We start from the raw sequence: 23,084 nt of genomic DNA, 5'->3' as shown, positions 1-23,084 counted from the left end.
CTTTACACATGGAATTACACTTGTACAAAACTATCAATAGAGACACTATGAATTCCTGTAAGAGTAGGAGGAATCTCTCGCTCTCTCTCATCCTCACATATTTTACATTATGAGCTCTTAAAGCAAAATTCTTCTGCGGGATTAAATTGAAATATTCACGTCTTTATGTTTAGTCTAGAAATATTTGGGTATTATCAGAAGGGGTATTTGGTGACCCTAAATCACCCGTCAGTGTGCATGTGAAGTATGTGTGACTGTCGGAAAACATTTTAATGACAATATATGTAAATAAAATAGTTAAAATTTCTTATTTCTAACATGTGTATTGAGAGTTCTCCAGATTTAACCTATCCTTAGAAGCAGTGGACATTCACTGTGCAGGACTGGGATTCGAACCCACATCCCTGCCACGAGGCAACCCAAGTGAAGAAGCCCCCTGCCATAATACAATACAGTGGTTCTTAACAGATCTGACTTCGGGGCCCATGACTCAAAAGAAGAAAAACATGCGATTATTAAAATAGGACATTTGTGCTTTTATTTTCATACACAAATGTGAACCAAAATCAGTATTTACTCTGAAGGTAGTTTCGGACTACAGGTTTAAATGTTTTACTGACTTCATTCTTTCACTTTCCAACAGCTCATTACACCAAACATATTGACGTGTTCCATCCTTCTCTGTCACCAATATAATTAACTTCCCCCCCACATGAGACCCATCAGTTGAGAAACACCATTGCCGCTCAACACACACACACACACACACACACACACACACACACACACACACACACACACACACACACACACACAGTAATAAGTCCCTTGCACTGTGCCTTTAAGAGAAATCACATCAATAGTGATAAACACTGATAACATGCCACGTTACATCGGTCACACGTGAAAGTGACCGTGAAGGGAGCGGCGAGAATTCCGAGCGGCTCCTGAACGCAGCAGCGGTCGTTTTGGCTGGAAGCGGCGGAGCTGCTGTTGTTTTCTCTCCGCGCACATCTACAGGAGCTGTCAGCCGAGCCGCAGCAGCGTCAGCCGCTCCGGGACAAAGCCACCGTGAACGGACTACCACACTCTCTCACACACACACACGTACACATACACACACATACACACACACGTACACACACACACAGAGAGAAAGCCGCGGCTCACCTCCGTCCCTCCGCCGAGGAAACAACAACAACAACAACAACAAAACCAGCTGTCAACCAGCGAGGCGCGCGCGCGCGCTGATTATCATGCAGACAAGTGGTTAATGAAGTAGTAATTACATAAGTGGTGTTTAGCGCGGTTTGCGACGGTTTGCGTGTCTGGTCTAAAATTAGAGGAGAGGCAGCGGAGGACACGGCCGCCTTTCTTCAGCGGGACTTTTTTTATGGTTTTTTTTCACCATTTTTCTGCTCCTTGGATTTCACGGTGGAGCCGAGGACGAGCTCCGGAGCATTCCCCTCAGGTAAGCAGCATCCTTTCAGCTTCACGCTTCAGCCATGGAGGGTCCACTTCCATCAGACACATATGCAATAATAAATGTTTTTTTTTTTTTAAATCACTCAAGCTTCAACCATTCTTTCTCTTTTTTTTTTTTTCTCTTTTTTTTTTTTTAAAAGATTACTACATTCCAGCTTGAACTCCGGTGTAAGATGTGATTTTTGATGTACTTGTGAAGTTATTGAGTGTCTGTTGTTGTGTACACGATTGTTTTGGTGTCTGGAGCTGCTGGAGAGCGAGGAGAGTAAAACTGTCGGGACTGACTGCTGCAGGATTAATGAGGATCAGGGCAGTCAATAGCTCACTGGTATGACATGACAGAGACCCTGGTCCAACACATTATGCAGGCTGACATAACCAGCCACCCTTGCTGGCACCCAGCCAGCCTGGCTTCATTATTTTTTATTTTTTTTTGAAAGGCGGTCTGTTCTTGGCTGGAGTGGCGGTTGCCTTGTATTACTGGCTGGAGCAGATTTTCGGTGTGTTTGTGTGTAATTCTGAGCCTCCTCGTGTCCTTTCTGTGCCTTCTTAGGCTGAGTGCCACATAGATCCACTCCACCAATGGTGGACTGTGACTTCTTAACAAACCTCACCAAAAAAATATATATATATTTTTTAAAAATCCTAATTTACTGCGTGATGAATAAACACCATCTTCCTTGTGTGTCTGTTGCTTTGGGGGAGAATAAAGGCTTCGGCCGCAGCGGGTGGGTAATAGGGTTGGATGCGCTTCACCTCCACTCGCTGCCAACAACATCCGGAGTCACTTGCCAGGAATTCCACCTTCGCTATTTGTTTCCCTCGGAGGGGAAAAGTGATGTGGAATATAAGTGAGGCATGCAACAGGGAGGATCATCCAGAACTCGCACACCAAAGAAAGAAAAAAAAAAAGAGAGGGCAGCTGTTCAAGTGTTCTGGCTTCGGTGGACAAGGGGGCTTCCTGACGCCCACCAACCCACCCACCCTCCCTTGCTCGGGCAAGTCGGCCGCCAGGTTTCGGCTTCTGTTCTCCTCCACCTGCCAGGAGCACCTCCACCCCATCGTCTTTGTCGGAGAAGCCCTCGCTGCGATCTCCCCTCCTTCCTCCAGCTCCGTCGCGGCGCTATCAATCATATCTCGCCCCCAGCAGACTCCTCTGCTCATTAGGCATGTGAACCTGTAGGTAGCCTGCAGCCCCCCCCCACACCCCCTCCCCTCAGCCATTCATCTCTCTCAGCGGGGCGCAGAGGCTCACATCTGGAGCAGCGTTTCAAAAAGAAATAATAAAAAAACATGGCTCTCGACTCGAGAGCGCGCGCACGGCGACGGGAGGAGGGACGGATACATTCTTCCAGAGGCTGGACGTGGTGCGTCAAATTACCAGCGTTTGGGAGTGTGTGGCTGATACATAAGAGACTGTAACGGTTTGTAATCTGTCAGGACAGGAGAGCCTGTGTGGTGGGAGGCATGAAGACATGTGACTGTTGAAGGTGCTTGGCTTCACTTTGTCACTGTTGTTTTTCTTTTCCTGCTCTGTTTGTTTAAAAAAAAAAAGAAAAAAAAAGGTCTCAGTCAAGACAAGTTGAGCTACTCCAGTGTGTGTGTGTGTGTGATTGTGTGTGTCAGGACGGCAGGGTGTAGCCCCAGACTTGGAGGTTTTTTGTTTTTTTTTGTTTCCCCCCTCAGGCACTGCTTCCCAATCATGAATACGCCTTTGTGCTCCAAAATGACACACAAGAACTTGAGAGGGAAGGATAACACTCGTTTGTTTCTGCGCATGGGGTAAAAATAGAGGAAAGGTGTGACATGACTCTTATTTATTTATAGACAGGGACCTCATGACTTCACCTGCTCCTGAAGAAGGACAGCTTCACCCCCCCCCCACCCAAAAAAAAATTCTGAATCCTCTAAACTATGTTCTTCCAAGATTTCTTCGCCGTGTGTGTGCGTCTGTGACGAATTGAAACCTGTGCAGGAACATTCATCTGTTTGGACAGGGCAGAATTAATGCAATGTGGAGAAACACTGGCTCAAAAATGCTTCACATTCCACACAGGGAAAGTAGTTTATCACTCACCCTGAGCGTTAGGATATGAGGGATTTCAAAAGCGTTAAAAAAAGAAAAAGAAAATGGCCCTCCATTTCCTGTTTTGATATTAAAAAAAAAAAAAACAGCTTGAGAGTCTTTGTGCGTTCAGCTGTGAAAAAGGATTGACACTGTGCCTTTTGTGTTTCTGTAATCCTCATACCGATGCCCTTGTCCGTCTATAATGTGCTGCATCCACCTCTGGGAGCGTCGGCGATGACGTACCCACCGAGCCCTCGCCTGTTAACCCTCGCGCCACAACAAGCCGTCTCCAGATAGTCCATAATGCAGCTGTCCTGTCACAACACATGTGTGACCGCTCAGCCAGACGAGCGCCGAGCGAACCACCCCCCACCACCACCCTGGGGGGGGGAGCCTGAACCCAGCTTAGTCACGCCACCGTGGCCAAGACGGCCGTCTTGATAGCTCCTGACAGGCTGCAAGCTGGCACAAACACAATCAAAGATGCAACCCTCCAAAAAAAGAAACCCACACAGCAGAGGGGAGGAGAGGCAGAGCTGGATGTTGTTTTTCTGTCCTTGAGAGAAGCGAGCCCGCACGGGAAAGCGTCAAAATGGGACTCTTAGGCAAAGTTGAGGGCGATATTTAGAAGAAGAAAAACACAAAACCCCCTACATTCAACAATCAAGTGTCGCGTTCCACCAAAAGCTGCTGCTTTTAAAAGTCTTTAAAAAAAAAAAAAAAAACCCTCACTGAGCCGGTGAAAGTACCCTCATCGTACACTTTCATCCAGCAGAAGCTTTGATGACCACACCAATGACTTTCTGCTGCTTTATTCCAACTTCCTGAGTCCACAGGTATTTTTTATTTTAAAAACTGTCATTGTAACTGAGCCCGACACCGTCTATCTCCATCAGCGATGCGATACGTTGCAGCTAATCACCAGATGCTCCAGAGAATGTCGGTGCATCAGGGTTTTTTTTTTTTGGGGGGGGGGGGGTTGTGTGAAAGCCCCGAACGGGATGCTCCCGCCATTGGATTTCCTCTTTGGAGCACGCCCCCACAAAAGCATCTCCAGGCCTTTCTTCTCGGATGCACTGAGCGAGGCCGGCCTCCGCGCGCGACTGTGGTCCACTTTACTAGCAGGGGGCTAATTGCTTTCTATTTGAGTGCCTCGGTTTGAAGGCGCCTTGTTGTTGCTACTCCAGAGGAGAACTTGATGTCATGAAACCTATTATCTATTCTCTATCTGCTCCCTCGCTCTGTCTCGCTGTGCGCTTCGCCCTCTGATGCCGGCACTCGCGAGCTCGTCCGCCCCCACTCCGACAGACAGATTGATGGGATTGCGGCTTCTCATACGGAGAGGAAGTGGGCTGTATGTTGGATCTGAGCTCTCAGTTACACCGCGATGATCAGATGATAGTCTTTCTCCTGCAGTTTATTAGCTATCGTCACTCGATTTTTGCACCTGGTGCGAATCGGCTGTTTTCACCAAGCAGGCGGAGTTCTTCCTGATTACAGTTTTTTTTTTTGTTAATTAAAATCATATTAGATTGCAACACAAACTTTCCAGAATCCAAAGCCGACATGGGAAACTGCCTGATCGTATTTTAAAATCTCCTGTTATTGTGTATTTGTGACATTTGGCTTTAACTGTTAAACATGTTGCGTCAGTTCAAAAGTCGACGTCGGGCGTTTTCATATGTACAATTTGTGTTAATGTGGATTTTGTGTCGTTTGAAATGACACTTAAGCACTTGCCTGCTCATGAAAGTACTAAATGTCCCCTTGAAATATACATCTAGAATCACCCGTTTTTCCTGTGTAGAGGAACTTAATAGTTCCAGAAGTGTTGGGTGAGGTCACTATGTCGTGTGGGTCAAGTAAAGCAGGTCAAAACTGAAACGGGTGGAAATAGAGCATCTTTGTTAGTTTTCCACGGAGCAGCATCATAAGCTCCTTTCAGCTCATACAGTGGCTGCGTGGCGCTGTCGTCTCACCTCTCCTCGCTGGTGCAGTGCCAGCGTATGTTTCTGTTCTCACCTTTTCAAACTCTCCCACCTCTGTTCAGCGCAAATATGTTTTTTCAGTTTGTTGACTTTTGGATGTATAAAAACAAGGAGGCTGTGAGTTCACCTAATGAAGTGCAGGATCACTGTGAGCTGTTGATCCTCGTTTTGGAGCCACTTTTCATGACTCTCTGTGCTTTTTCCCAATATTATGAGGTGGGATGTTTTGAACGTCTAAAGCAGTTCCCACCAATCTCGTCTGTCAGGGCTTTTTCTTTTTTCTTTTTGCTGTACTTTAATGGCTTTTCAATGCATCTTTTTGCCGTTGCGATTTTTGTTTTGTTTCACAAGAGTAGTACAAGAGTGCAAAGACAAAGAAACGATCAAGAAACTGATCGCACAGGAGTGTGATGTGAGTTGTTTTTCTTTTTTTTTTAATGTGTGTTAAAAGTCTGGTAGCAGGTTTCCAGGTGAGCTGTAGTTATTTTATGTTGCGTTCACTCGTGCTGGAGAAAAGTGACTCACAGAGCTCTAACCTGGATGATATAAAAGTGTGAATCGACATGTTGAGATTCTGCTCAGAAGGACTAAGAAATGAGATGATCTTTCATGAAAGGGCTCAGTTGTGCAAAGCAGCAGAAGTCTCTCTCGGTGACCTGATTAACAGAAAGAAAGGTCAGAGTCAAACATTATGATAAGGTTGACAAACTCCACCCGGGCAAGAAAGTTTCACTATCAAGAATTTGTAATTGGCTGAATAAAAGCGTCTGATATCCAGATACTAACCCCACTACTTCTTTAAGGAGATGAAAATGTAGGTCATGTCATCCATGCCAAGTTTTAGTGGAATGCACAATTCGTCTGCACGGAAGTAGAAGGGCCATAATTTCTTGCAGGGGAAACATGCAAATTGCAAATAATAACGGGCCCAAATATGATCCCTGTGGTACGCCACAGAGGAGAGAAGCACAAGGCAAAAAGGCAAAGCACGCGGGTGATGCAGGTCACCAGGTAGCAACACGAAGTTGGCAGGTGCTCCAAGTGTGTGTGTGTGTGTGTGTGTGTGTGTGTGTGTGTGTGTGTGTGTGTGTGTGTGTGTGTGTGTGTGTGTGTGTGTGTGTGTGTGTGTGTGTGTGTGTGTGTGTGTGTGTGTGTGTGTGTGTGTGTGTGTGTGTTCGTGGGGGCGATCAGACAATGCAGGGGAGCAGCCGAGGCAGTGGCAGGTTTTCCTTCTTCCTGCGAGATTGAAAGTGCCTGCCGTGAGATCACAGAGCCCAGAGGAAACTCGCTGTTCAAACTCCCATCAGCGCAACCACAGGCACCTCTTTCAGGGCTGCGCCCACTTATATTCTCACTGTGGAGATGTGTCACTTAGATTTGGTCCACCACACAAACTGTCGCTACACGCGCACACACACACACACACACACACACATGCGTACACACGCACACACACACACACACCTCTGCATCTGGTTGAAGTTCTGACAGCCACGAGGGCTGACACTAACATGAGCTGACACCGTCATGAGTGACTTATAAAAAGGGTTTGTCGTGCTTTGTACAGATGCACAAGGTTACTGTCAGCGCTCTTCCCACTGCTTTATACTGTGTATCTTTACGACAGTTCTTTTCCTTTTTGTTCAGACAACCTCCAAAAATCGAGTTTATCTCTGCTGGTGGAGAGTTTAAAATAAGTATTTATTTTTTTTTATTATCAAGATTTGGCACTGAGTCATCAATGATCGGAGCTAATTCTGGTTATTACTGTATTGCTCCAGCGTCCATGTTTGGGAAAGGGAGCAGAATGGAAAATTGGCCCGACATAAGTGAGAAAACTGCAGTCCAGCCACTTGATATTTTACAGCTGCATTCTTGCATTGTTGCAAGCGGCTGCTAATTTCACAGCGACATGAAAAGGGAAAAATGCTGCCCAGAAACACAGGCTGGTGATCACAGTGTTCAGCCGCATATGTTTTGTGTAAAAATAGCACGGCTCTTTCAGCGCGTCAGATATACAGCTTTTTTTTTTTTTTTTTTTTTTTGTGGGATTCTTTGACTGTAAAAATAGCTGCACCTCAACCAGAATGTGCTGAATCTGTATTCTCCATGCACCGAGTGTGTCTTGTGATATAATTTGGCGGAACCAAATCTCAGCGACACACTCGTGTAATCTGCGAAACTCCCTGTTCTACAATTAATCTGCCGGGTTCTGTGCAGCTGGTAAATCATGACACGTTGCATGCTTGTTGCGTGCGTGAGCTCCGAAGACGCTTTTGGGCCTTCGGGGGTCTAGTTTGATGCGAAAACCACGGGCGTCTTTCTTTTTCTTTTTCTTATTTTACTGCTATCTGTTCCCCTTAGGCTCGGAAATACTCAGAGAAAACTTGGCCAAAGGAACGGGGAGTGAACGCTCAAACACACAGAGTGATACTGCACTCGCGCAGAACACATGCAGAATCGATTAGCATTTTTGTGGCTGCTGTGAAGAAATAGTTTGAAAAAGTACAACGTTTACGAGAGGTGTCCTTCATAAATCCTCTCAGACCTTTGGAAATCTTTCCACCAGTTTTCGTCTTAAGGTCAGTTGGTGTGTAAATACTTTTTTTTTTTTTTTTTTTAATGCTATCGTGAGCCCAGGAAAGTGGAACGTCCAAACATTCCTGAAAAGCCACAACTGAAAACATTCAGACAAGCAGAAGGTCATGGTTTACCTACCTTAGTATTATAACTGCCCGTAGCCACAGACAGCAGAGCGTTTATCATTAAAAGAAATGCTGTGGATTCGATGCGGCAAAGAAAATGTGAAAACACTTCAATGCCATGCATCTACTGTAAGGAACGTGTTGTCTTCCTCTTTTCGGCATCGACATTAAATAAGCCCGACATTCAATATTTTCAGTCATCCATTTCCCCCCCACTCTCATCTAACCCACTACTTAACAGGTACTCTGAATAACTCCTACTGAGGCCTTAAACACACTTTTGGAGCAGAAGTGAATCTGGTTGTGGGCGATCACCATGACAAACCAACAAACAAATAGAAATGAAGTTTTGCGACGCTACACAGTGAGGTCAGTTGGGGAAAAAAGTGCTCACATATGACACGCCGCAGGAATCAGTCCAGTCTGTGAAAGTACTGCAACCGCTGTTTAAGAGGAACAAAGTCAAAACAAGCATGGACGTTGATTTATTTTTTTTTCATTCCAGTTCAGTTATTGCCGCTCTCATAACAAAACCAACAAGTTTCAAGCATTTAACAAACAAAAAAAATGTGATTGTGGTATTCATGGCATCCGGTTAAAAGATGCCATGATATATTTACCTTCGCCAACGAAGTGGGCCGAGAAGGTTACGTGTTCGTCTGCGTGTATCTATTTATTTATTGGTTTGTATGTGTGCGTGCGTGCGTGCGTGCATGTATGTATTTTAAGGCATTTATGCAAAAACTACTCACCCGAATTGCATGAAAGTTTCAGGGATGATTTGTCATCATCCAGGGACCAATTGATTCGATTTTGGGACGTTAACGGCGAACCGGTTCCAAATAAATCCCCCAAAAAACGGTGAAAAAATTTCCCATACAAAGTGGGTGAGAGAGGCACCTCATAGAGGAGATCACAGGAGGTCAGCATCTGTTGCCATGGAGATGCTCCCTTCTTGGTGTTTCACGGAGTGCTGTCCCTACCTAGTCAGCATAGATATGAGCTAACGACTATCACACTAGCGATGCTGTGGCGCTGGCGAAGGTCTGCGCTCCACCGAGCGCCCGTTCTAGTCTAATGATTTGAAGGGCTATATTTTCTATTTTCTTTTTTCATGACTTATGGGCTAAACATATTTGAAATAAATCAAAAAAGGCTTGAAATATTTCTGCGTATGTCTAAGAAACGACAAGTATTATCTTCAAAACTTGACGGTAAAAAAATGTACATACTGTATTTCCGGTTTATTGTTGGTCGGTGTTATTGAAACTTGAAATGCTTTTTAATGCTTCGATGATTATGAAAGGTTTAGTTGAATTAACTGCAACTTTAATTGTGCTTCTACATGTAAGTGCAATCTCTGAGAAGTCCTATATTATTTTGCCTCCTGCTGAACAGCCATAGTGAAGCCGGATTCATATAAAAGTGAATGGAAGGGTGCGGCCCAAGCTGAGGAAGAGACGTCAGCTTTTCCAGGGTCGACTCACCAAAATGCCAGTGTGAAGTTTCTATTTGTTTTAATACCAAAGATTTAAAAAAAAAAAAAAAAAAAAGGTTATGCGTTTTGTTTTGCCGGATAATCTTCTCAAACACCCTCTTTTAAAGTCTGAATATATCAAAAGGATCACCCAACGGCTTCTCTTCAGAGTCACCACCAACAACTTGTTGCTTGACTTAGCTCACTTTCCCTTTCTATGAAAGTATTTTCCCTTAGCGTGAGTTGGAAAAATGCTTGGAGCCAAAGAGTGTAAAAGGCCGATTCAATATAGGTTGCAGGAGGACAAATAAAAACAGAGCGAGGCTTTAACTGTGGACGAGCCGGTGCTCGGGGCGATGACGTAATGCCTCCCGACAGCCTCTGTGGTTTCATTTGGCCCCATGTGAGCACACTGCCCGATTTAAGACGTGGCAAAGCGTCTCGAAACACGTACAAAAACAGACCTTGTTTCAGGTCTGCAATAACCTAGAGCCACAATGAGGGAAGTTTAGGAGCAAATCCTTGTGTTTCAGGTCTTCATTTGACTCCACCAGCTTAAGTTTATGAGGTGATTTAAGAATTAAAATGACTCAGTATCACAATCTGCTTTAAACACACATCGCGCCATGTACCAGTTATTATTTAACCTGGTACCCAGCTGTCAGACACACGCAATCAACCAATCAACCAATCCAAGCTGACTGGGATTATGCCATACGTTATAATGTGAAAAACAACTTTTAGTGAGTCCAACATTTAACGTAAAATTACGACCAGTGATGGAGGGAGAGACTGAGAGGACTCAACTTTTTCTGCATTGAGACGCCAACTTTTTTCCAAAAGACACTGGTTTCTGTCTCTGTGTAAACAGAGGAAACAAAACCCTCCTGAAACCCACACCGCAGTTGGAGTCAACAGTTTTCTATGCACATGTGCTCGTAGAAGGACACCAATAACAACAGTGGATTCCAGAGAGTTGGTTCTGTTTGTCTCTTTTCAGTTTAACAACCCTCCTCCTACAAAGTGTACGTTTATTCGACCATCATCTGGATCACATGTGGAGACACATTTTTTCTTTTTTTCTTTTTTTTACACGTACCACATACTGAAAGAGCCGACAGGATGAAGAACGACAGTTTAAGGGAGCCCGACAAACCAAACTGCAGTGTTTTTGAGTGTTTCTGGAATTCTCCGTGTGCAACGCAAACAAACATTGGAACATCTGAATGTGAAACGACACCGTTTACAGTTGTTTCCGTTGTCGCGTAAACAAGGCCGCACATCACCGGGTCCGCCACCAGTTGTGCTCGGAAATACGTCAAAGTACTTCCAAAATATTAAATGCTTAGCTTGCAAATAAAAAATAATAATAAAAAAAAAGGGCACTGCGCTCTCAAACAGGGGGCTCGAATGCATCAAACTGAGGTTCAGTGAGCAGTTTTGTTTTGAATCTCAGACAAAACTCCAAGTGAAAACTCCAAATTTAGACTTTTTTCCATATAACTTTTTTAATGAAATAACGTCAGGTATGGCAGCATAAAGATCTAGAGAATGAAAAGCATCCATCACAGGAAGGATAAAAAGAAAAAAAGAAAAAAGGAAGACCTAAAGTTGTTTTTTATGTATATATAAATAATTAATACAATTTTACCATGTGATCATTCACTTTGGAAGCTGACTGTAATCTGACACGACACCATCATATGACTTTCAAAGCAACAAATTACTCACCTCCAAATCGCCCCACTCTAATAGCTACAGTACACTCGTGTACCTCGTTTGACTCTAGTGGCCTTGGTTGACTTTCCTCGCCAAATATCTCAGGACACAACGAGCTGCGCACGTCTGAGTGTGTGTTCGCCTGTCTATCTCCGCGCTGGAGGGAGTGAGTCAATCACAGCAGCAGAAATCATCCCTGTGGGCGATCTGTCTCCACTCATGACAAGCCTCCTAAGGCACTTATCTTCCCTTCCCTGACTCAGTGCATCTCCCCATCCCTCCCTTCTTCTGTCCTTCCCTACCCCATTCTCTCTCTCTCTCTCTCCCTCTCTCTCAATCGCCCTCCCTCTCCCTCCCCTCGGTTTGTCTCGTGCCCCGGCGCCGCAATTAACTCCTCATCATCAAAGGGTGTAATGAAAGAAAAGGTTAGATAGGGAGTCAGACAGAGTTAGGGAAGCTGTGAGAGAGGGAAGATAAGAGGGATGAAGCCGGAGGAGCGGCGTATTGAACGTACGTGAGGCGCACACACACACACACACACACAGCGCCATACACTTGTACATGCTCACAGGTGTTGCTCCTCAAATACACATTGTGATAATCACACAGAGAGATTCGACGCTGGCTTTCACTCACTCTCGCATTCCTGGGAGATGCAGACAGAACGAGGAGAAGAGAGGGATGATGCTCCACCACCTCCCAGGAGATCTCCTCTCTCTCTCTCTCTCTCTCTCTCTCTCTCTGTCTCTCTCTCTCTCTCTCTCTCTCTCTCTCTCTCTCTCTCTCTCTCTCTCTCTCTCTCTCTCTCTCACTCCCTGTTGTTATTTCTCAACCATCCATTTATTCCTTTGCTTTTCACACACACACACACACACACACACACACACACACACACACACACACACACACACACACACACACACACACACACACACACACACACACACACACACACACATACTTATTCACACGGTCTCCCCGCCACCTCCTCTTCTTTCTCCTTCTTTTCATTGAAGAACAAGGAGTATTGCTGTACATGTCGGAAAGCTGTTCTGTCGGTATTCTCATCGTTTCCTTTATTTATTTTTTTTCTTCAAACCCCCTCCCCTCGGTTCAGAGAGCTGTCAACTGTGACCGTTGTTGAAAGGATGTCAGCAAGAGAGGGAGGCCAAGTGAGCGAGGGGATGAAAGAGAGCATAGCGGAGGGAGGGGGCACAGGAGGAGGGGGATGTTGAGATGGAGGTCCCTACGGAGGGCAGAGGGAGTGATGGCATGCTTGTTTCTTTGTGCCCAAGCAAATGTAGCAGCGTGGGGAGGTGATGGAGAGGAAAACTAGCTGAGGGTAAAGCGGCAGCCCAGGGCAGGGAGATGAGAAGGGGCCACAGCTGCTAATTAACCACGGCGGTGGTGCTCAATAGCAGTGACATAATTGGCCCTGGTTGGTGGTCCATGGATTGGGGGGGGGGTAAGGGGGTAGGGGGAGCCCACAGCGGTGAAATTCAGCTTACACAAGTATGAGTTGACTTTGACAGCTCGCTCTAAAATGTTTTCCATGTGCTGTCACTGTTACCTCACAGTGTGGCCCGAGGCGAGTGAAGACAGTGATGTGTTCCTACACTTTGTACGCGTGGAGTCACCATCTGCTGCTTTGCTTGTAGCTTCCACCTCTGCTTCGACACAGGTCCTTACTATTCAAACAGTGCAGAGGGGTACAGTGTGTTTATTTATTTATTTTTTTCAGTTCTTGCTGCAAACGGAAAGTTTGGACATTATGCCAGGAAAATGAAAAATGTTGATGCTATGTTAAAGCCCTCAAAAGTAAGATCATTGGGTTTACATGATACAACAGGATGTCATCTGCATCAAAGGTCATGGTGTGATGGGTTTTATCAGCTGCTGATAAGGTTGTTTAGGTTGATGAAAAGGATTCCGTTAAGAGGAATAACAGTCAAGAAGAGAATGGACGTGTTAGATGCGAGCCTCAGTCTGGAACAGAAGGGGATCGGTAACAGATGTTAATAGGGTACTCCAGAGAATTTATTTACATTGTATGGTTATTCGTGGCCATATGGCGGGGAAGTGGTGAGCACTCTTGCCTCAGAGATATCGTCTACAGTTTGATAACCGACTTGGGGCAAACATACATCAGTGTTTGATGTTGTGGTCAGAGCGAAGTTTTGAAGTTCCACCTTCCCAGTCGTCTTTGTGATCCGGGAATGAGATCAGATTGTTAAATAGACGGTGGATTTGGGAAATGTACGTGTGTGACAACAGAGTGTCTTCTGCATATATACTGATTGTTTTGTTTTTTTGTTTTCTTTAAATTAACAATGTTGTTTTGGCTGTTTCCCAGTAGTTTACCAACAGTATATCAGAAAGCCTGTCCCACTGGGACATTGTAAACATTTCAAACCCAATGGTGATGTAGGAGTTAGCACACTTGCCTAACAGCAAGAGAATCCTTGGTTTGTTTGTGGGCTTGGGGGCCTTCTTATGTGGGATTTGTGTTTTCACCGGGTAAATACCCTACGCAATCATCTCATAAGCAAATAATGTCCTATTGTCCCACACAACCCAAGAAATCACATTCTTTAATCTAATTGAGATGTTTTCCTAAAGGTTCCTTGGCATTTCCCTGACCACTTCCTGATGTGATGACGCTTATCCTTAAATATGTCAGTATGACTGTTTCCACCAGGCTGTTGGATTTAATTACCCTGAAAAAACTGTTTTACTTTTGATGAGCAGTATAGGCGGTTTCACAAGTGGACTTGATAGCCTGATTAATTACAGTGTTACTGTGGATTGAAAATCAAAGGGGAATCACACTTTTATGTCTGACGTCTTCCTTGTTTGAGGCAAACGCACCATCAGAAACTAGTCTACTGAACCTGTGTGAATCAGACGTGGAAATCCTGTGTGATGGAAGGAAGTACCTGCAAAACTAGTTTCAGCAATTTTCCTACTGGTGCGTTTATATGACATTTTCCCCATTTCAGGCTGCGTCAACCTAGATTTTTCCACCTTTATCTAACTGGAAGAATTTGAAGGGTAAAGAGGATGGCTTTATCCCCTCTGTGAGGACTCCTATTTTTAACACATAACCCATCTGGACTGCATACGGACAAAAATTCCTGAACCAAACGGTCAAAGTTAAAGAATTCATGCTGTGACTTATTGCACCACCTCAAGCACATGAATCATAGTGTACGTTTCAAACGCTCTTTGTTAGAAACAAAGACAGACAGACAAGGCTGGGCAACAGAATATAAACACTAAAAGAATAACAAGAGACGTGACGAGACAGGAATATGAAAACAGACTTGACGTGGAAAAAAAAACTTGATGTAACTTTATTGAAAATGACTTGAACAAACGCAGAGAAACACATAACATGAAGCAACAGATCAGCAACAGACGAGACTGGAGTCATTGCTTGTTTACACATAGAAAAAGAAGGGACTTGCCAAGGAAGAGTTCAGGAGACGAGATCTGCACTGAGCTAAAAGAGATATAAGGGACGGTTATATCAGCCGTGAAAATAATAGAGACATCAGCCAACACATGAACTTGAAAGGACAGACATGGCCAAAGGTAACAAGACTGCAATAAAGCATAACCTGACGAGGATGTTAAAACACACTTATGAAATATGGCGATACCCTTAACAAGGAGCAATTCAAACAGACAAGACATGACCTGGACATAAAATGATTTGAACTACAACTAGATATTATAGATTAGAAAGAATGAAACTAAACTAAGGTGCAAAGCATCAAAACGCAAATATGAACCGACTTGTGCTGAGAAGGATATAAACTTTGAAAGTCCTCGCACATCTACTTCACTCTCATCATGGTTTTATTCTGGGCTCATTCAGCGTCTCGGTATTTTTTGGTGTATCAATGGTCATTTTTTCACTTATTTTTGCACTTGTCCAATGGGCACATTGTGATAAACCTTGTCTTCTTCTCTCCGCGACATCACTGTTCTTGAAATTAAAGTAATGTGACCCCCCCCCCCCCCTCCCCCGGCCTCACAGGTGGTCTGATTCATGGGTGAGGATCAGACACAGGCCACAAAATTAACACCACTAAACGACTGATGCTACGACTCCAGCGACACCGGAGTTGCAGTGAACTGTGGAAGCTGATTTAAAGCATGTCTGCTCAAAAAAAAAAAAAAAAAAAAAAGTCCAAATGTGGTTCTGCTCCGTGTAATCCAGCCCTCCCCGGGGCCGACTGGATGGATTTGGTGAGAGCCGCGCCGTCTGAGCTGATGTTTCCACGGCTTTAGGTTCGTCTGATTAGTCAGTTAAAGGCAAACAGTAGAAAAAGAAGCACAGAGAAATAAAACTGTTCAGCCAAGCAAAACCGAGAGCTTATTGAAGCGGACATTTTAATCAGCTACCCAACAGGGGTGAGGCTGAGATGGTGTCGCCTCAGCTTGGTCTGTCGAGATCGGTTGTGGGGCGATTGGTATTCGCTCACGTCGGCAGGTGGAAGAGGATTGGGGGTGTTGTAGGGAGACAGGAGAAGCTCTGGGGTAAAAAAAAAAAAGAAAAAAAAAAAGCATAAAGGTGGTGACAAGGAGGTGTGACTGTTTACCTCGCACAGCTGGCTTTGCGTTCTGCATAAAGAGGGATCAAAAGGACGCGCTAGGCTTCCGAATCCCCCTCAGGCCCCTCGGCAGCATTGCAATTACTCTCTGAAACATCTCAGCTATGAAATAACGTGTCGGACTTCTGCCTTCTCTTTTCAGAATCACAAAGTCGTGCATGGTTTATCCATCAGATCATTATCAGAAAGAAGAAATGCACACAGGAGGATTCAAGGCGGCTTGATTTGTGAATTCAGTTTACAGAGTAAGAGATAAGAACCAGCCTTAAAAACAAATAAGACCGAGATAAAAAATTTTTTTTATATATATATAAATATATTGAGTAATCAATAAAAAATATTGAGAGGTAAAAAAAAGACTTGAGAAAGAATCATTTGAAAGATAAAGATAAAAGAATGGTGCCATCAGGAAAGGGAAAAAAATATACATTATTGTCTAAATGCTTTACCTTTCACCATGAGTTTACCAGTCGACCCTTGTGACTCAAAGTTATATAAAGTGAGATCTTCATGGAGTTTTTTATGCAGCATCAGAGGCATTTAAATGACTTAAAGTTTATTCAGCAGCTGGACAGTGAAACATTTAGCCAATGTCATGAATAACTATGTTCAGCATAAAGTAAAACAAGGAGTCCTGGAAGTGATCGTCTGGCCTCTATAAAGCGCTCTGCACGGCATCACACCAAACAATGTCAATATTTTTCAAGTATTTGTTTTGCCTTTTTCTCGCCATTTGACATTTCCAATTGTATTCGGTCATAGTTTGGGCCAAAATGACCTTAATTCTATTTTGAATGACCTGAAAACCACATGGATGCAAACTTGAATCCGACTCGCACATTTAAAACAAGGTTGTTTAATAGTTTTATGTTGCTCGTGCTCGCTCGTTACCGACGCAGAACTCGCCGCCTGTTAAGAGTTATTTGTGCCGGAGCTGTTTGCCGTGCGCACTGAACCCGCACCCCGGCTCCCCGGCTTCCCGGATGATCGCGCTGTTGACACAAGCTTCCCGGCGCCGTTTCATGTGTGGGATCCATTTCACCGAACAAATTGGTGTCAAACGTCTCGCTCGCTCTCCTGCCGACTAATCAATAGGGAATTGGTGGTGTGAGTGGGTGTCATTTCTCCATCTGCGTCCCTCGCTTCTGCAGAGCCGCAAGCCATCTGCCTCGCTTTCGCGCTCGCCGTTATTGTCGCTCCGATTTGTCACACAGGTCGAACAGAAGCTGGTAACTCCTCCACGCAAAATCAGAGCGTTTGCCAGAATCAGATAACTGCTTGTTAACATTTAGTGCGTCATTAGGGAAGCATATGCACAATGCCTGTGAGATTTATGGAAATACCTGATGTATATCAATAGTTTCCAAAGTGGAACCATCAACAGGAAATTGAATTAATGTGTTTCCACATTTGTGTGGTGTAATGTGTTGTCAATAAGAAATACAGCTGAACACTCTGCTTTTTTTTTTTCTTCTCCTTCTTCTTCTTCTTGCAGAGCTGAATAAGAGAAAGAGATGACCCTCGTCTTGTCCATGAATCCTTTCCTGGACCCAGAAGGAGACCCCCCGCTCTCCCCGTACCAGCCCATATGGGAGTCGGAGCGCTGCACCAAGACCTGCCTGTCCAACCCGGCGCCGCCGTGCAGCTCCGAGGAGCAGTTCACACAAGGTGTGCACCCGCCGAGGCCCACGTTCGTTCAGTCGTTGCCAAAAACTTGTTTTTACCACGACAATAAGCTTCAGGAGCTCGATCAGACCCATCTGCCAAGTTCACGTTCAAGAGCCCAAATGTGAGACGTGTAGATGAGCGTGCGGCGCTGCTTCTGAGAGGACGCAGCAGATGCTATTGCTGCATGGCAGTCAGCTAATTAGCATGGTAGCGAGCTGGCGGTACTTGCTTCCTGCTTTGATTATATTCACAAAGTATCTCAGAGGCTACTCTTGGCTCTGGCCAAGACACTGCTGAAATGGTTAATTAGCATTAGTAAAACATGGCTGCAACATTGGTTTCATCTATTGGTGAACTTATAGCACTTCTGACGACGTCTGTGGACGTCTATTTCGAGAAATGACATGGAACACATGAATGTTTCAAAGACATTGAAAGGAATATCATAAAACATTAACTCCTAAGAACACATTTTCATGAGCACCAGTGTTCTAATAATCATTTAACATCCTTTTACAGCAGCAAATGATTCTCACGATTGGTTTTAACAAGCTGTGTGTGAGTGTGCGTATGATTAAAGGCAATTATAAAACAATGTCACCTGTAAAGACTTGGGTGAGACAAGCTGTAAACTTTATGGAAGTCAAACATCTTGAGGACACCAATAAAAAAAACAACAACCTCCCATTATTTTTATTTAAAAAATAATTATTTTATTATTTATATTGATCTTTTTTGTTATCAAATTATTTATAAATTTTTCCATTTACTTTTATTTGCATTGTTTTCATTTCATTGTCTGACATGAAATTCTAAATAACTCAAGGAAAAACAACGAGAAGATAGAACATATATAAGTTCCAAGCTGGAGTTAAATCTGCACTATAGAGCACAATTGGGCTTTTTCGTTCGAAATGACCACATTTATTTTTGAGCGGGACGCAGGAGACTTTTGCCCGCTTTGGTTGATTTGGAGAGTTTGATTGAAGGTAGCATGAAACTGTTAATCATTTCATTCGCCGCTGGAAGTTATGTCTGTGACTCAGTGAATTGGCTCTCCAGAATTTCACTTGTCGTGTGGTGGGAGGAATTGCCGCAGCGTTCACTAATAAGCCCACAGGAGTAGCGATGCAGGGTGGAGCTGTGTGGCTGACTGTCTCGCTGTGACTCCCCTCTGTGCAGACGCCCCCTGCAGACGAGTCCCGGATCACGTTGCCGTGTCGAGGATTGCGTACTTCAAGAGGAAGTTTGTCGAGGACGAAGACGAGCCGCCCTTCAGCTTCAGGACATACTGCCAGACTGTGAGTACACACACGGAAAAACATTGACGGCGCGGTAAACGAAGGTTGGCTCTAATGGCGTGCTGAACCTCCAGGTTGCACCCGTGCTGGAGGAGCGCGCCCACGTGCTGCGCCTCTCTCTGGAGAAGATGCGCTTCATCGACGACCCCGAGGCGTTCCTCCGACGCTCCGTCCTCGTCAACAACCTCCTCCGGCGCCTTCGAGCTGAGATCCTGCTCCAGAGCACCGACTGGTGCTTTCCGCCCAACCCGGCGTTCGCCGCCAGCCCCTGCGTTCTGCCGCCCAGCACCACCCCCACCCTCCACAGAGCCGTCCCCGCTCGCCTCTGCCTGGCCCCACAAGCCGGGCCGCCCTTCCGCAAGCGATTGCGAATGTTGCGGGGAGGACAGGGCGACCTGCGGCCCGACTGCGCCCAGACGTGCTGCTGCATCTACGCGGCGGCGGCGGCGGGACATTACCTCCACCTCCCGCTCTCCGTGTACGACGCGGCACTCTCCTCCTGCCCATCCAGTCCACACTCCTCCTCGTTCTTTCAGCTGGCGGGCCACAGCAAGCTGGGGCTGACGGTAGATGATCGGGACGATGAGGACGAAGAAGTTGAGGAAGAGGAGGAGGAGGAGGAGGAGGAGGAAAATGAAGAAGAGAGGGAGGAGGAGGACGAAGAGGAAGACGATGATGAACGAAGGCCTTCGGAAGAAGTGAGAGACAAACGCAGCCAGAAAAGCAGGACTCGGACCCTGCTGGGTCACACACATGCAAGGACAGAGGACAGCTCCATGACAGATAGTTTAGAAGAGGAGGTGGGAGAGCAGGAGGAAGGGGAGGAGGAAGAGGAGGAGGAGGAGGAAGTGGAGCAGGTTGAGAGACCTTGTCAGTGGGACTCGCCCACCCCAGAAAGAGAGCTGCGCAAGGTGAGCTTCTGGCAGCGCAGGGCTCAGAGACAGTAACTGAGCCTTTTTGTCCAGAGGAAGCGCTCCAAACTCTACACTTATTAGAATAAAATATAACCATGCTGAAAGCTGTCCCGAGATTATCTCTCCTCATAGCAGATTTAGGTGTAAGATATCAACGCTGAATAATGCTAAGTCAGCTTTATTTTAACAGTTAAATACAGCTTGAGGTGGTGCACAGGGCACAACTCTCAGAAGAATTGACAAAAAACAAAAAAACAAACAGTGGGCACCGGACACGTCTCACATACAGTTCTGAAAACCAAGGTCACGTACGGTGGTTATCTTCTGATCCCGGAGGTGAAGTGAAGCTTGCTTTTGCACTGTCTCCAAGACCATTTTCAAGCCCCACAGCACAAAAACTAAAGGTCTAAACTGGGGCTCTATATTGGTGCAACGGTCTTGTTTCAGGACCCTAAACAAGCCTATGAACTGAGGGGTTGTGGAGTCAGGAGTGTGTGTTTGTTTGTTTGTATGTATGTATGCGAAATACAATGTAGCATTTTAAAACTTGATTTTAAGCTGGGGGGGGGGGGGGGTTGTTCTTTTTTTTTAATTGATAAAGGTGACACGTTATTATTATGTGTTGCCTGCTGATTCTGACGCTGTCTCAGGCAATGGCAAGCGACTGTGCTGCAACAGCAGCGCAGTGTGTATACTTCAGATTACTTTAAGACAACACACAATCACAATGTCCAATCACGACTTCAAGTGCCTTAGTTTTTTTTATAGTTTCATGTATATTGTGCGTTCATGTAATTGTTCTTATTACTAAGTAGCTATCTTGCATTCCAAGGGACTGCGTTTGACTTAAAAAAAAAAATAAAAATAAAAAATGGAAAGAAAAAACAGGACAGGGGGCATGTAGTTAAATGCAGGGATTCTTTAAGATGTTGTGTAAATGTTTAAGATTTTAGAGCAAACTTAATTTCCACACATGAAAAGTGTTTGTTTTTAACCTCAGAATGCATGTTTTTCTAGCACGCCCTGTCTTCTTTGACCAAGCACAAAAAGTACGACCAACGAGAGCTGCGAGAGGCTTAAATAGGTAAATGTGTCCCAAATTATCATGTCATGTTTGATTTTATTCAACCGGAAAGAAAAGAAAAGAAGAAAAAAATAAATAAAAAACTCAAGCTGGTTTGGCTTTTCTGTCGCTTGACGAGGGTTTACCAAGACTCACTAAATCCTTCAATCTCAGAACATTAAAAGTCCTTTCAACCTGTTGCTGCTGGCTGGTTCTGATCGATCGGCGTTCAACTCAGACTGCAAAGTGATGGCGTCACATCCTGTCATTGAGATTAGCTGATATTAGCTGAGATAAGTGGGCTTACGTTCCCAAAGTGCAAAAAACAACAACTGTGAAATACATCAAATAGTGCAACGGTGCAAAAAAAAACTAAAAAAACATGTCAGAAGTTGGCGAGCTGTCGAAAGCACTTATCGTGACGTAAAGCCCAGGAGTCATGAAATCATGACTAATTTGAACTTTAATATCTTCATTTCCGGGCTATCGGGTGTGAAAGCAGCCTGAGATTAGTGAAGTGCATGACGAAGAAATGATTTCCTGTTTCTCACCATTACATGATGGAAAAACCCAAACCAAAGTGGTACAAAAAAAACAAAAAACAAAAGGGAAAATTGCATCAAATTGTGTGTTTGTTTTTTTTTGTTGTTGTTGTTTTTTTTCTTTCTTACTTGTGACGTAGCTTCAGGCCCGGGACACTTGAATGGATGGATGGATGGATGGATGGATGGATGGATGGATGTATGTTGGACTCACTGGTCCAATTCATTCAGTGGACCTCAGCTTGACAAGCTGAGCAAACTCCAACCCTTAAGTGATTAAAAAAAAAACTAAACAAACAAACAAAAAAAAAAACATTCTGTCATTATCGGTGGTATATTTTAAAGAAAGAATCTCACAAAGCAATATTTGTTTCTGAGACGAGAAGATGTAACTGCATTGTCTGTTATTAAAAACAAAGGAGCGAGTCTGCTCTCGTGACTTTCTGTGATGTTCTGTGACAACGTGTAAAAATCAGTAAAAAGAAATGTTGAAAGAAAAAAGAAGACGAGCCTCGACTCTCCTTCGACGTTTTTGATCCTTTTGTCGTTGTTGTTGTTGTTGTTGTGTTTTTTTGTTGTTTTTCCGTGCGAGCTCCCGTTTCCTGAACGGCCCGCCGCTCGGCAGCGCGCGGTACCGCAGCGTGCCGCTCCCGCCAGATGCCTCTCAGGTGTCACTCTGCCGCCGGATTCCTGTTCATCTTTCTGACGTGACGCTCGGCGCACCCTCCTCCGCACTCCCCCATTGTTCCCCGCATAACATTCACACGGCGTAACACCAAACAGCCGCGTCCACCCGCACCACCCGCTCGCCCCGGAGATAAGGCGGAGGACCATTTCCAGACACACTTCCACCCTCGTGATTACTTCTTACCGCGGCTGCAGAGAGACATTCTCGGCGTAACGCCGCCCGTGCTTGCGCGCAACTGTCATCCACCGAGATTACCGGGCTTTAAAGTTAAACATTGCTTTGATCCGGTAATGGCTCTCAATATGTGTGCCCTAATTACTGGATTATTTTCTAATGCGTTGCGGCTTTTGTGTGACATGGCTACAGATTGGCGGTGGAGCAGCAGAGCCACTGTGGTGCAGCGCGCCGAGTGTGTGTGTGTGTGTGTGTGTGTGTGTGTGTGTGTGTGTGTGTGTGTGTGTGTGTGTGTGTGTGTGTGTGTGTGTGTGTGTGTGTGTGTGTGTGTGTGTGTGTGTCAGGAGGCTGGAGCCCGTGTAAAGTGAGGAGGTTAAATCACGGCTCTGAACATCTTGACAGCTCTGTTGCGAGGTGCGGATGGAAGATCATCTTTTTCTCGACACTCCTGCCGCAGGGGTTTGTGGATGCTACCGCTCAGCACGGCCCCCCATCTTTCCCCGCTTCCACTTCAGAGCCCTCTGTGTCACTGTTTCACATTCTACTACACATCCTATTATTGGACTGACTGTCACAGATACTGCTGCAGGAGCAGGGTGTGATTTGCCGAGGGGTGGGGTGGGGGGGGGGGGGGGGGGGGGGGGGGGGGGTACAGCCACACCGGAGGTCTGTG

At 45.1% G+C, this 23,084-nt stretch overlaps 1 protein-coding gene across 1 annotated transcript; it reads left to right on the top strand.

Annotated features, from left to right (window-relative positions):
• Nucleotides 1-853: 853 nt before the first annotated feature.
• Nucleotides 854-22,034, top strand: LOC308119842 (SERTA domain-containing protein 4-like). The gene is made up of 4 exons (XM_080480087.1): nucleotides 854-1,471; nucleotides 17,557-17,729; nucleotides 18,912-19,030; nucleotides 19,105-22,034. Exons 2-4 carry the CDS (start codon nucleotides 17,576-17,578, stop codon nucleotides 19,975-19,977), a joined length of 1,146 nt encoding a protein of 381 aa, XP_080336213.1. The 5' UTR covers nucleotides 854-1,471; nucleotides 17,557-17,575; the 3' UTR covers nucleotides 19,978-22,034.
• The last annotated feature ends 1,050 nt before the right edge of the window (nucleotides 22,035-23,084 follow it).

Source organism: Lipophrys pholis, assembly GCF_963383615.2.
Source record: "Lipophrys pholis genome assembly, chromosome: 14".
NCBI lineage: Eukaryota > Metazoa > Chordata > Actinopteri > Blenniiformes > Blenniidae > Lipophrys > Lipophrys pholis.
This window is presented reverse-complemented; position numbering and strand designations above follow the sequence as displayed.